We start from the raw sequence: 12,827 nt of genomic DNA, 5'->3' as shown, positions 1-12,827 counted from the left end.
CTGCTTGTGCTGGGGAAACACCAACGGGTGTTGACGTGTCGTGCTGCTGCTGCTGCTGCTGTTGCGACTGCGGTATTTGCGACGATTGAGTTTGCTGCTGGACTAAAACTGGTGTAACGTTTGAAGATACAAGTCCTGTTGGTGTGTTTGGAACTGCGGTACCGACATTTCCGGTTGTGACAGAAGAACTCGCAAGAGGTTGATGTGAAATTTGATGTTGTGGTTGTTGCTGTACATCTTGCGGCGTCGACTGTTGCTGTATTTGCAATTGCTGCTGTAGCAAGTGCTGTTGAGCCAGTTGTTGTATAAGCTGTTGTTGTTGCTGTTGCTGCTGCTGCTGTTGCTGTTGCTGTTGCTGTTGCTGTTGTTGTTGCTGTTGCTGTTGCTGTTGTTGCTGTTGCTGTTGCTGTTGCTGTTGCTGTTGCTGTTGTTGGTGTTGCTGTTGCTGTTGCTGTTGCTGCTGCTGCTGCTGCTGCTGCTGCTGCTGCTGCTGCTGCTGCTGCTGTTGAAGCAACTGTTGCTGTGACTGCAATTGCTGAGGAGGCGGTTGTTGCTGTTGTTGCGTTTGACTTTTCTCATTTGAAAAAACAGACCCTACGGATGCCTGATCCGTCATTTGCATAACTTGTGAAGATACATGTTGCTGTGGTACTAGTACGGCAGCGGTACCTTGTGGCATCGTTTGCGTAGTTTGAGTTGATTGAATCGGTTGTGGCGTTGTTTGTATTGGATGCTGTTGGATGTGGTTGGCCATCGGCGGGGTTTGTTGTTTAACGTACTGTTGTTGCATGGAAGGTTGTTGTGGCGATGGATTTACAACCATTTGCTGCTGATGATGCATTACAAGGGACGACGATGAACCAGACTGCTGCTGTTGTTGTTGCGGAATCGATTGATGGAGCATTGAAGGATCGGTGATCTGATTGGACGCCATATACATGACCTGAGGCGATGAGTTTTGAAGTGACTGACCATGGATTAAATTAACTTGCTGCTGTGAGGGCTGCTGTATGTAAACTTGCTGTTTTGGTGGTTGTTGCAATACTTGAGAATGTGATTGATTATGAATAGGCATAATACCTTGAAGTTGTTGTTCTAGAGTTGGAATCTGTTCCTGCAATTCTGGTTGCTGTTGTTGTACGATCGCAAAATGCTGTTGCAACACCTGATGCACCAAATGTTGTTGCGTTCCAATCTGATTGATAAACTGTACGCTATTTCCTTGAGATTGCCCTTGCGACGGTTGCAGATGTTGTTGCTGCAATTGTTGTTGCAATTGCTGAATTCCTTGCAGATAATGTTGTTGCTGTTGCTGGAGACCTTCGAGATATTGCTGTTGTGTAGTGTAACTCGAGTGCTGCGAAGGAACTATGGACTGCTGCTGCTGCTGCTGCTGGGGTTGAGCTATTTGGTTAAGGAACTGTTGCTGCTGCTGCTGCTGTATATGTTGTTGCTGTTGTTGCAGAGGAATATTCTGCACCATAGAGTACTGTTGCTGTTGCTGATAGCTTTGCTGCAGTTGCTCATTGCCAACCGGTGCCGAGATTTGCTGTTGATATATAATTTGTTGCGTTTGTGAGGCGGGAAGCGAAGACGGTTGATAGTAAGTTTGGGGAACCTGTTGTTGTTGTGGTTGTTGGAGGTTCGTCTGCACAGCTTGTTGGTTTAGTAGTTGCGGTACCTGCAACTCGGTGACTTGCAAATCATTTTCCATTTGTTGTTGAAGCTGCTGCTGCATGTATAGCTTTTGAGCCAATACTGCTTGTCGCTGAATTGCTTCCTTCTCTTGTTCAACCTGCTGCTGTCGAGCGCGTTCCTCGCGTTCTTTTAACAGCGTTTGTATCTGCACTTTCAGGATCTTTGCCACCGTTTTCGAGTCGTCCTCCATCAGAATGCCAGATTTATTCATGTCACTGGCGATCTCATCTGCATCGTCCGCTTGTATATTGAACTCAAACTGAATCGCTTCGTTTTCCTTGTGCTTATTGACACGTTTCTTCGGATCCATAATGCGCAATCGAAACTCCATGCGCATATTTTCCGGGTTAGCAAGGAATGACTCTTTCGAAATCGGTTCCAATCGAATGCCGATGTCTTCGCAAAAGAATTCAAAATTTAACAGCTCCTTGCAGGTTGGTCGACCCTCCTTCTTGTCGTGAATGCAGCGCTCGATGATTTCTCGTACCTCCGGGTTTTCCACCTTCTCCAGGCTCTGTGGTTTTACGCCAGATGTAACCTTCTTATAAATTTGCGCTGGAGTATTGCACTCGTTGTACGGATACTCCGACGTAGCCATTTCCAACATGCACATCCCGAACGCGTACACATCAACCGCTTCGTCGTAATGCTCCTCGTACATTTCCGGAGCCATAAACTCTGGCGTGCCAATGACTGATTTAGCAAAACTGCGGTTTTTCAGTGTTGCTAAACCTAGATCACCGATTTTAACACTCCCTGTCGTTCCGGTTATAAAAATATTATCACATTTCAGATCACGATGGATGATTGGCGGCGTGCGCGAGTGCAAGAAATGCAGACCCTTCAATATCTGGCGGCACCACGATTTTAGTACTTTTGGATTAATTTTCTTAAACCGTCGCAAATAGCTGTGAAACAAAAAACGTGGCTAGTTACTCAGATAAAAACGATTAAGTAACGATTAAATAACTTACGATTTTAATGTGCCAGATAGCATCAACTCAGTGACAAGAACGATGTTTTTCTTTTTATTACCCGCAGTCGGCGCTCCCTCCCAGTAGTTGTAAAAGCGCACGATGTTTGGATGTTGTAGCTTCTTCAACATTTCCGCTTCCTCTCTAAACCGGGCACGTTCAACACGATTCACTTTTTTCTCCTATGAAATCATAAGATATGAGAACACACTTATCACAAAAATCTGTTAAAATTTGAATGCATTTCCGACCTACCAACAGCTCACACCAAGCCACTGCAACACCTGTTTGTGTGTCCAAACCACGATACACCGTTTTGAAAGAACCACGACCAACTTCTTTGTCATACTTCAAGAAGCGACCACAAGGCGAAATGCCTATTGCCTCATCCTCGTCGTCCTCCTTCTTCTGTTGTTTGCGTTGCTCTTCGAACTTTTCCAAGTCAAAGATAGGACCGTATTGAACTAGCTTCTCTTCAGATGGTTTAAACTGTAGAGCCAAATTTTCCGCTTCCCGGCTCAGTATCTCAATGTTATCATCCAGGTTACGCGGGTACTCTGTCTCAATGGTTTCATTCTCAATAAAATTCTTCGAATACATCACCGACATCGCAGTATTTTCTAGGCTTTTACGTACGAAACGCAACATGGTACGATTCTGCGATCCGTCCGACTCGCAAGAACCCTCATCGTGTCGTTGTCGTATCTGCTCAGCGGAGATGACAACTTCACCTTCCTCTGCTGCCTCGTCTTCCGGTTCATTTTTACCATTTTCGTCCTGGCGATGGTTAGTGAGAGGAATGGGTTGTTCTCCCTCGATCCCCGAATCATTGGTAAGGGCCTTTGAACGACGATCCTCTTTGCTGTCCAAAATCTGTAAGTCGCCTTCCTGTTCCCCGCTCGCCATTTCTCGGTCATATTTCTCAATTTGCGACACAATCGTGTCTCCATGTGATGGAATATGATCTTCCACGGTACCTTCATCTTCCCCACCTACCGCTTTCTCGTTGATCTCGTTTTTAATGCCCGTATTCGAATCTGTTACGTTGGGGGGTGGCGACATTTCTTCTTCTGCTGTCTTTTGTGCAGATAGTGCAACCTGTGCCGCTTGCTGAACACTAGCTGGAGTCATCGATCGACGTTGCTGGGGGTAGTTTCGCTTTTTAGGGGATGTATCGCTTGGGCATGAATCAGTCTCTTTGCGGTTCTTTTTGCTGTTTGGGGTCCCATCGCGGTTATCACGATGCTGCTGCTGCTGCTGCTTACCAGCTGGTCTGTGTTGCGATTGTTTTTTCTCATCCATCTTGTCATCGTTTTTGTTCTGTATGTTGGCCTTTTTTTCACCAGGCGACGCACGCCGATGCTGACTGCCGTTACCTGTTGCTGCTAATGGGCTTGTTACAGTGTTCGAGGAATCTCTACAGCTCGTCTGTCCAGTACCTGATCCCGCAGACGTTGCGGCAGAGGTAGAGTTGTTTACACTGATGTTGGTGTTGCTACCACTGCTGCTGCTGTGATCAAACACTCTTGAAATTAGACCCCCCGTCGTGGCTGCCGTTAAGCTCGTACCAGAAGTACTCGATCGGGTATTATTATGATGGTGATGCAGAAGCGATGGCTGCTGATTTGGATGATGTCGCTGATGTCTCAAAGTACTGCAATTGTTGTGGTTGTAGGTGATAGTATTATTGTTGTTGATCGAATTGGTATTGTGAGTGTTGTTGCAGCCGACTGGAGTAACACTGCTGCCAGAGCAAGACCCTCCAGAGGCAGTGTTGCTGACCCCGCCGCTGCTGTTTCCACCGTTATTATTGATGTTATTTAGGCTGGAAGTTGATGTCGATTGACTAGTGGAACGCAATCTCCTCGTTCGATAGCTACTCGATTGACTATTGGTCGTAGAAGCTCTCGAATTCTGCTGTAGATCTTGATTCCCACCGTTATTCACTGAAGATGCCTGAACTGAGTTGCTGAAAAATACAGAAAAGAAATCTGTTAGTTTCTCCAAATGTTTGAGCACAACGTGACGTAACAATGAACACATCTAGGGAGTACACCTTAAACACGTGCAACCATTCATGTTCAAATGCAGTTTGGGAAGCAACTCCCAGAGGATGCGAAACACTGTACACATTTTCCTTCTTCTGTCCTTTTATTATGAACTGAGTGGCCAATGTTTCTAAAAACACACCCCACGAACGTGAGCACACAGGCAACGTTCTCGAAATACTACGCGTCTTCCATGCAACACAATGGAAACGACTACAGCAACACATCGCAACGTTTTACGCGCCATATACACAACAGAAGAAATAAACAACTTCACAACGGTACAGTGACCAGGTGAGGCCGTATAAGAGATTGGCGTTGAATCAGGTACGCATACTTGCGACACTAAATACCAAAATATTAGAAGAAGCGATCGACCGCGACCGCCAAGGGGACAAAAAATGACCACTACCGCGCCCGTCCTCTCACTTTTCTGTGTGCGCCCAAATCGATCAGATGAAACAAACTTTCAAAATAGCAATCGAAAGTTGTAGTACACGGTCAAATAACAACTTAGGTATCCATTTCTCGGAAAGGAAAACACTCGCAATCAATACTATTAGTATTATCTCATCACCAGTGCACAAGTACCATCGAACGTATCTAAGCTAAGTATCTAAGTATCAGATCCCGATCGAAGAAGCAACTGTCTCTGTATTATCATCGTTTGCGTGACCCATGATGACTGAGAATTTGAAAAAATATAAGGAACATGTATATATAAAAAAAAAACAAATTGAATTATACTCGACCGCAAAAGCAGATGAACGAACATTTGCTCACGAGCAGTCATAGGAGCTTGTTGGCTTCTGATCAAGATGCTTAAAATGTCAAGACGAACTAGGAAACACGTCGAGTTGGGCAAACGGACTTGTCTCTTGGATTCCTCTAGTGCGCTGTTCTCACTGTCAACCATTGCTAATCAGAAAGGTCAACAAGGCTCACATGTGTCTATTGCCGAATCACAATGTCTCTACAAGTACACACAGGCAAGTGTCCCAAACACGAGAGCTTATATGTATGTTGAAGGCGAGTAAATATGCCTTTTAAGAGCGACTGGCTATATTCTCAAGGGCACAAATATTCCGATTCGTTTATGTCTGTACCTTACCTTCTGCCAAAACATGATCTTTTTGATGCTCCCATTTGTATGGCATTATTGCAACATTTCCTCCTTTACTAAGACACTGGAGGCTGTGACGCAGAGACTGCTAACGGCGATACTGACGATACACAGCTGACGCTAATTTCGATGCACTGTGTTACACTGTATACAATTTGTGTTCGGCTTTGTGCCAATTTACACAACGTTTGCAAGTAAACTTTATAATGTTCAATCGTACCGCGTTGCTATAGGTTCCAAGAACATTCCAGACTAGCGAGTTTCCAATATTATTTTTTTCTCTGTCCCTCTTTTCGACCAGTGGGTAAGTGAATAAGGTCTGCTTAGCTGTTCTGTTTAGCTTTGAATTCCGTTTGTTATCGCAATCTTCTCTACATCTCCTACGGAGTTTGTTTAGCGTGTTGCCCGACTAGGATACGTTATAGGATCTCCTTTTTTCTTTGGGAATTTCGATTGATGGTCGCAAACAAGGTACGAATAAAAATAAGCTTGAGCTGGAAAAAAGAAAAATAGATGATGAGCTTCTTCGAATCCAACGCGCGTTGGATGTAATTTGGTTTGCCTATTGTTTCTATCCTAATGAAAAGCGATTTAATTGAGTGATTCAAAGGGGGAACTACAAACAAAACAGAAGAAGTTAGCAGGTGATATAACGGCTAAACATACAGATCTCATTTCATCTACCTGTTTCCATTGGTAATGCAACAAATGACCTAACTAACATGCAAAGAATATCTTCCAATGAAATTATTCCTTTTACCTAAAACTTTTCGTTTTACCCGAATATTTATGTTCTTGAAATGAATGTTACTTGAAATGAATGAATGTTGCTGCAGAATCCGGACAGATGGAGAAATGTAATTAATGCATCATTGCTAATCCTCTCTCAATGAATCCGGAATGCAGCGACAAATGCATTTTTTTAATTGGCCATGTATAGACTGACTATTGGCTTGAACCTAATTTGATGTTACTTATACAAGCTTTCAGTTATGAAATACCCCTGGGTGATGCAGATTCATTCTCTATGTTCAGTTTCTCATCCACAGATATTGTCGTGTAGCATAAGGTTAAACAGTAGTCTATCGATTACTTCATTACATGGAATAAATAATGAATTAAAAAATATATTTGCCGCTAATTTATAATTCAAAGCTATTCCTTTGCTGTTCATGCCAGTATTTCGAATCCTAACATAATTTTGCCGTCTTCCTGGGTAGCAAATTGTGCTTTTTTCTCCCGGCAACACTTATAAATAGCACTTTGCTCAGGACACTATATCGAGGACGTTGGATTATCAACTGTCTAAAAGACTGTAATTGGATCGCCAAAGTGACTATGTCTTTTGTTTTAGTTCTCGCGATGCTAAAATAATTCATCATCAGTTTTCGAATAATTTTTGATCAACCTCGGTTTGTAACGATACTCCCAGAGTTGGTAGTGACATAGAGTGACAAAGAAATTTGAACATAAGTTAAAGCATTGAGAATTGACCATCCAGTTGAGACGAACATAAGACAATACTTATAACAAACGCAAACGCTAGCAGAGTAGAATCCGTGTACGGAAGTAAGTGATAGGATAATCAACGCGAAGAATGAATTGGAATTCCCAAGTTAAGGACAAAGCTAGAGAACATGTGGTTTTCACAGCCACTGGCGAGTGAGAGGGACTTGGTAGGATGTTCTACGTTGTAGCGAATGATTTTTTTGCACTCTGCGGTTAATGTGCTGTGCTATGTGCATCTGTTGAGAGCATCTAGCCATAATATTATCGCTCGTAATCCTTTGTAATATTATTCATCACCTTATGCTGGTCGTGTTTCAACGATTCTCTCAACGATCTGTTTAAGGTTTCTGGATCATCGAACAACATGTCATGTGACACTACTGATGAGCCATTTATATTTTCTTCATCGATATCAGCAATTCTATTAGATGATTAGCAGATGTGTGGATGGATTATGTCTGCAGAAGCATAAATATGTTATCCTTAGAAGCCGTAAGATGTTCCTGTAAAAAAAAAAGAATGTTGCGTTTTACTGGCAGTGCAAAATGATATGAGGGTGGTTGCCACCAAATTTTCATATGTCTTTTAAAGCGCTTGGTTGCAATTACGAGGCAGTTGGTAAGAAAATTTTAATCAATTAATTTCATATGTACTATGGTTTATATACCACCATTATCACGGAAATAGATAGATACATAACAAAATGATACAACCCACATCTTCTCTCATGAAGATATTTTATAAAGTTCGCGATGTAGTGCCAGAACAGGAAGTGGGCAAAAACCAGCTGCTTTCCATTTAAAAGTATAACAAATAATTCGGAATCGTGTACAGTAGGCGGTGAGCATCATGAGACACTATCAGCTATCCGGATCAGCTGATGTTAGGACCGTTTTGTTTTTTAATATCCGCAAAATACTCTCCCGTCGATCTCGCTGTTGAACCGTCGTTCATTTGGCCTTTTTCCCCATACCTTTAATACGCAGTAGAGCGCCATGCTAGCGGCGCCAAACATTACTCTACCACTCAGATCGAGGACACACGGGGAGGCGTGCGCGAACGGTTCAACGTGTGTTTGTGTGGAGCACTGTTGTATCGTTGTTTTGTTGGCTCTTGGCGCCGCCGGCACCGGGTTGGGACATGACCATGAAACGCCGCCGCCATCGACAGAGTGGATGAGAGAAGATGTACTAATGTTCATTAGTAGTAGGCCTGTTGGCCACCAGTGTGCGTTCAATAGTACAAGTTTTGACACTATTGCGCGAGGCTACTTTCTTTAGTCAGGATGGGAAACGTGCACTTATAGCCGCCGCGAAACGGCAGATACTATTTAGCTACCCCAAAGATCTAACGGTGGAGCCAGTCTTTTTGGACGCAATAAAAAGTATTATGGATTTTGTTGTTAGAAGGTGGCGGTGGAAAAAGAATCCAGGAAATATGATTCTTAGTGCTTCGTTATGAATATGGAATTCAGCGGAACCGTTTTATGCGGCGATGAAAAATAACGCTATGTGCCGCAATTTTCTGCTTCCGTCGGGTGTTTGTTCGACCTCTGAACTCACGAACAACGTACGTTTTACTTTGCACAAACACACGCGGACATAACTTACGAGTGTAGCTCAGCAATGCGTAACAAATACGACTTCCTATGCCTCTTCTTGTATGAATGATCTCGACGGCCGCGCTCACAAAACCTTCTTGGTTAAACCTCACATCGGTTGCCCCCCTAGAACCTAGAAGTGGCAACCAATCGAAGAAACATGTTTTATTGATATGATGCAGACTTTAATCTACAACCTACCAACAGCTGCGACACGTCTCTTCAATACTTCAACAAGCTATGTAATAACTTTGTTCCACATTTGGCCGGCTGCAGACCGGTACGACTGTTTGTCGCTATCGAAAAGATTCCAGCCACACAGTGGAGCGAAAGCGAGCGACCGCGAATTCGAAGAGATTCAGAACGTGTACTGTATTATCACTCCCACTATCACTAAAATTTCCCGCAAATACCCCACACGAACCGATGGTGATGCTGTTTTACTCACCAATCTTTGCGAAAAAGTAATTCAAGCTTAACGTCCCGTGACCATCTAAACTCCAAATGCTTCCGATGTCGTTGCTTTTCAGCTTATAACAAAATCGAATCGGCTAGCTTGCTATGATGCAGCAACTAGTCCAAAACCATAAACTGCTAAGTTTTTACACCGCCTTTGCATTAAACCAGCTGTAGTTTAATAAGTAAAAAAGTGAACTACCTCAACATGAACGATCTTTATCTTAAGATCCTACTTCTCAAATCGCAGCTAGAGTAGCCGTTTACGGATGGATTGTTCCAGCGGCGATTCCACCGCAAACCGTTGCAAACCAATGGGATGGACACATGTATGTGTGCCCCGGATGTCCTATTTTGGGGAGCTATCCCATACTTGGTATCGCTACGTGCTTTCTTTGACTGCACCCAAAGAGAAGACTTTCGGTGCATACTGGAAAAGAGAAAACTTTACAACATTTCCTCGCATAACACCTTTAATAATACAAGGGCATAAGACTGTACCCACGCATTTCGCTGGTTTCTCGGCAGTATGCAGTTGTTCCGGGTGAAAAAGGGAACGTATAGCCGCTAGTTGCTATTCCCACGCAAAATCCTCCGTTTAACGTTAATATTTCTCTAAAGAAACGAATGGAATCCAAGTAGCAAGGTGTAAGAATGACCTCTTCCTAACAGAATGCTGAGAGTCGATTATTCAAGACATATAAAAGGAAAATCATACTCCCATTCCGAATGAAACTGAGACCGTGAAAGAGAGCGATTCAAAGCGTGCATACATTAGAGAAAATATCTCTTACGGTCTGTGTCTTGGCGGGTTCTTTCGTCTTGGTTGGCAACCCGGAACAGCTTTCAGCGATCTCATAAGATGAAGGGAATATGATAGAATCCTTTCCTTGCTTTCTAGATAATACCTGGCCCTAGCCACGTCACTCGGTGGCGATGAACGAACGAATTAATCTTCGGTCTGTCTCAATATTGGTTGAATGAAATCAAAGATGTTGGTGCCAATAAATAAATTGACCGGCTTCTCTTTGCTCTGCCGAAAAAGGCGTAACCGATTGAGGGGGCCACGACGAAAGTGCGTTATGGGTGGATGGATTGCGTCGATAATTGGGCTCCAAAAACGGTTCCATCCGAACGACATACAGCCGGATTTCTCCGGTTCCGGTTTGGGCAGCTCGGAACAACCTCAAGAATGTGTCCTTCGATGCTCGGGACTTGATCCTGCAATCGATTGCTCTCCGGGGCCGGCCAACCCTTTCCTACGTGACTCATGCAAGGTTTGTCACACTAAATGGTGATCTAATCACGGAATGCATGTGAGATTCGTTCCGAATATCACGAAATCCGGATCGTTGTCAGAATCTAGCACAGTGGCCGTAATTAGAAGATTTTCTCGTATCAGCACGGTTCTCTGGCACGGTTTAGAACGTTTCCCCCTTTCGTTGCACCAGATGAAAAAGGGATCAGACTGGGGGGGGGGGGGGCGATTTCTTCACACTATTTGCGGCTTACTCTGAGGAAAACTCGAAGGAATAACTACGATGACGGTGATGATGACGATGCAGCAGATATCGATCTAGAAAATGGCAAACGACGACGAAAAGGAAACTGCGGAACGGGGCCGGAAAATGTTCACCTTGCACGCACCGTTTTGCTCTTATCAGCGATGATGAGAAAACTACACTCGTCGTCCTGCTGCAGTATTCATATTACAAATCATATTTACACCAGGAAAGGATTTTTCTCGCAGGATTTTCCTCGCAGAAGGTGTAAGACGATTTTTGGACTCGCGGGGTTTCTGCTGTGGTTTTCCTCGTTTTTTACACTTTTCCGGCCCACTTTTACACAGCCAACAACGGCGGGAGTTGGGAAACGACTTCAATTCACTCCCAGCACCTTTTTCTTGATCAAGATGTCCCAAAAACTCGAGATTTCCTCGACTTTTACGCGTTTTTCACGGAGCAACGGAGCCTATTTCGCGAAGAAGAAGAAGAACAAGAAGAACTCGGATAAAACGATAAAATCCTCCGTAAAACTATAAAAACGAAATCTACCACGAGGCGAAAAGGCTAAAACGAAATCTACCACGAGGCGAAAACGATAAATTCGGCTGTAAAACGATGAAAAACGAGGCGAAAACGATAAAAACGAAATCTGAGGCGAATTTCAATTCCCCCACCCTTCACTTTTGGTGGTGCTTCTCTTTTTCACAGGTCAAACCGTTTAACACCTAAAAATACCGAACAAATTCGGCTAAAAGGCGTTGATTTTCATGTTCCACAATTTATTTATTCTCATTCAAACACTCTGTGTGCCCATTGATGGTTTGGGCGATAGTTTCGATACATAATGCTACATCATCATTGCTGCTGCAAGGAGTTATCGCAGTGAGGATCGACTTTATCACAGCCGGTTCTCGGTAGAGCGGATGAGCGAGCATGCCGAAAATGGTATTCTGAAAAGCAACAAGATACGAGATTATCACGGGAGACTATCAAGGGAATCGACTCTGTACTTACTCGCAAGACTGCCGGGACTCCGCAGAAGGAGTTATTTTGTGTTACCAGCTTCAGAGACCGCATAAATGTGTTCCAATCGTGCCGGGTCACGCTTGCACTAAAATGCTCCAACCAGTTCCGGCGCGAGTGTAAAGAACGGCGCGTGGTCGTGCTGGAGTCCAGATATCTTACCATCGTGAAGGGGCAACCATGTTCACTTCTATCTCCGGGGATCTCAAGCGGCTGTTCCAGAAGACGCAATGCTCGCTGCAACGTCTTTTGCGGCACTTGCAACACCAATTTCCGTTTCGATTTTTTCGACGATCCGCGAACCATTTTTGTGTTTTGAGCAAGGTACTTTAAAAAGACAGGTAGCTTTATGCAGAACAAATCCCCGATCGTATTTTAGAAAAAACTTCAGAGTTTGACATTCATGGGATGGTGGGATGTTTACTTCGGGAACGCTCTTTTCGGAGCTGTTTTCGCTTTTCCGTGGTATTACGACAGTTAAAATTCACGAAAAGTGGCACGAAAGTTGAAGTTTATGCAAATATTCCCAAAATTCTTTCAATAGTTTCAATATGCTATCGGTCCGTAGGTCTTGCCACCCGGCCTAGAACAAGAGCTAGCTAGCGTTCCTGGACCGTGCTCACTCGCTGTAAAACACAACTCGGTCGCTCGAATGATCTTAAATAGAGAGATGAATCATTTAAACATTCGAAAAAGAGTGAAATCAGGTACTTTCCTTGATAAAATCACCAAACTTGCCCATATCTTCTTTTTCTTCTTCTTGAAACTCACGTGGTGTTGTTGATAAAAAGCGCCCTGCTATTAATGTCAAACAAATTCAAAATGGTGACCTGTCAAAGCGGTTAAGAAACTACCTATCTTTTTAAAGTACCTTGATCAAAGAGAGGATTC

General features: G+C 43.7%; 2 protein-coding genes across 6 annotated transcripts in view; both read right to left on the bottom strand.

The window, feature by feature from the left end:
* Window positions 1–11,383, bottom strand: part of LOC125953547 (uncharacterized) — a 19,395-nt gene extending 8,012 nt beyond the window's left edge. Inside the window, exons 1-6 of one of the 5 annotated variants that reach the window (XM_049683175.1) lie at window positions 10,921–11,383; window positions 7,650–7,855; window positions 5,832–6,337; window positions 2,928–4,641; window positions 2,673–2,854; window positions 1–2,606 (exon numbers count right to left, since the gene is read on the bottom strand). The exon at window positions 1–2,606 is cut by the window's left edge and continues 191 nt beyond it. In XM_049683175.1, the coding sequence (XP_049539132.1) occupies window positions 1–2,606; window positions 2,673–2,854; window positions 2,928–4,641; window positions 5,832–5,866 (4,537 nt within the window). In that variant the 5' untranslated portion in view covers window positions 5,867–6,337; window positions 7,650–7,855; window positions 10,921–11,383. Of the gene's footprint in view, window positions 2,607–2,672; window positions 2,855–2,927; window positions 4,642–5,831; window positions 7,856–8,325; window positions 8,921–8,962; window positions 9,104–10,920 lie in introns of those variants that run through there. The other 4 variants (XM_049683179.1, XM_049683174.1, XM_049683178.1 and 1 more) reach the window with 4 other exon arrangements.
* A 300-nt stretch (window positions 11,384–11,683) lies between these two features.
* On the bottom strand, window positions 11,684–12,615 carry LOC125953573 (uncharacterized). Its single transcript, XM_049683219.1, has 2 exons — window positions 11,928–12,615; window positions 11,684–11,863 (listed from the first exon to the last, which is right to left on the bottom strand). The coding sequence occupies exons 1-2, from the start codon at window positions 12,240–12,242 to the stop codon at window positions 11,693–11,695; spliced, it is 486 nt and encodes a 161-aa protein (XP_049539176.1). The 5' UTR covers window positions 12,243–12,615; the 3' UTR covers window positions 11,684–11,692.
* Between the last annotated feature and the right edge of the window lie 212 nt (window positions 12,616–12,827).

Source organism: Anopheles darlingi, chromosome 3 (assembly GCF_943734745.1).
Source record: "Anopheles darlingi chromosome 3, idAnoDarlMG_H_01, whole genome shotgun sequence".
In the NCBI taxonomy this organism is placed as follows: Eukaryota; Metazoa; Arthropoda; class Insecta; order Diptera; family Culicidae; genus Anopheles; species Anopheles darlingi.
The sequence above is the reverse complement of the archived record's forward strand: the minus strand, read 5'-3'. Positions and strand labels throughout refer to the sequence as shown.

What these genes read in the sequence shown, in the direction of transcription:
- LOC125953573 (XM_049683219.1), bottom strand. Translation starts at nt 12,242, where the DNA reads ATGGTTCGCGGATCGTCGAAAAAATCGAAACGGAAATTGGTGTTGCAA. An exon ending in GAGTCCCGGCAGTCTTGCGA is followed by an intron (nt 11,864 to 11,927) that starts GTAAGTACAGAG and finishes GTTGCTTTTCAG; the next exon opens with AATACCATTTTCGGCATGCT.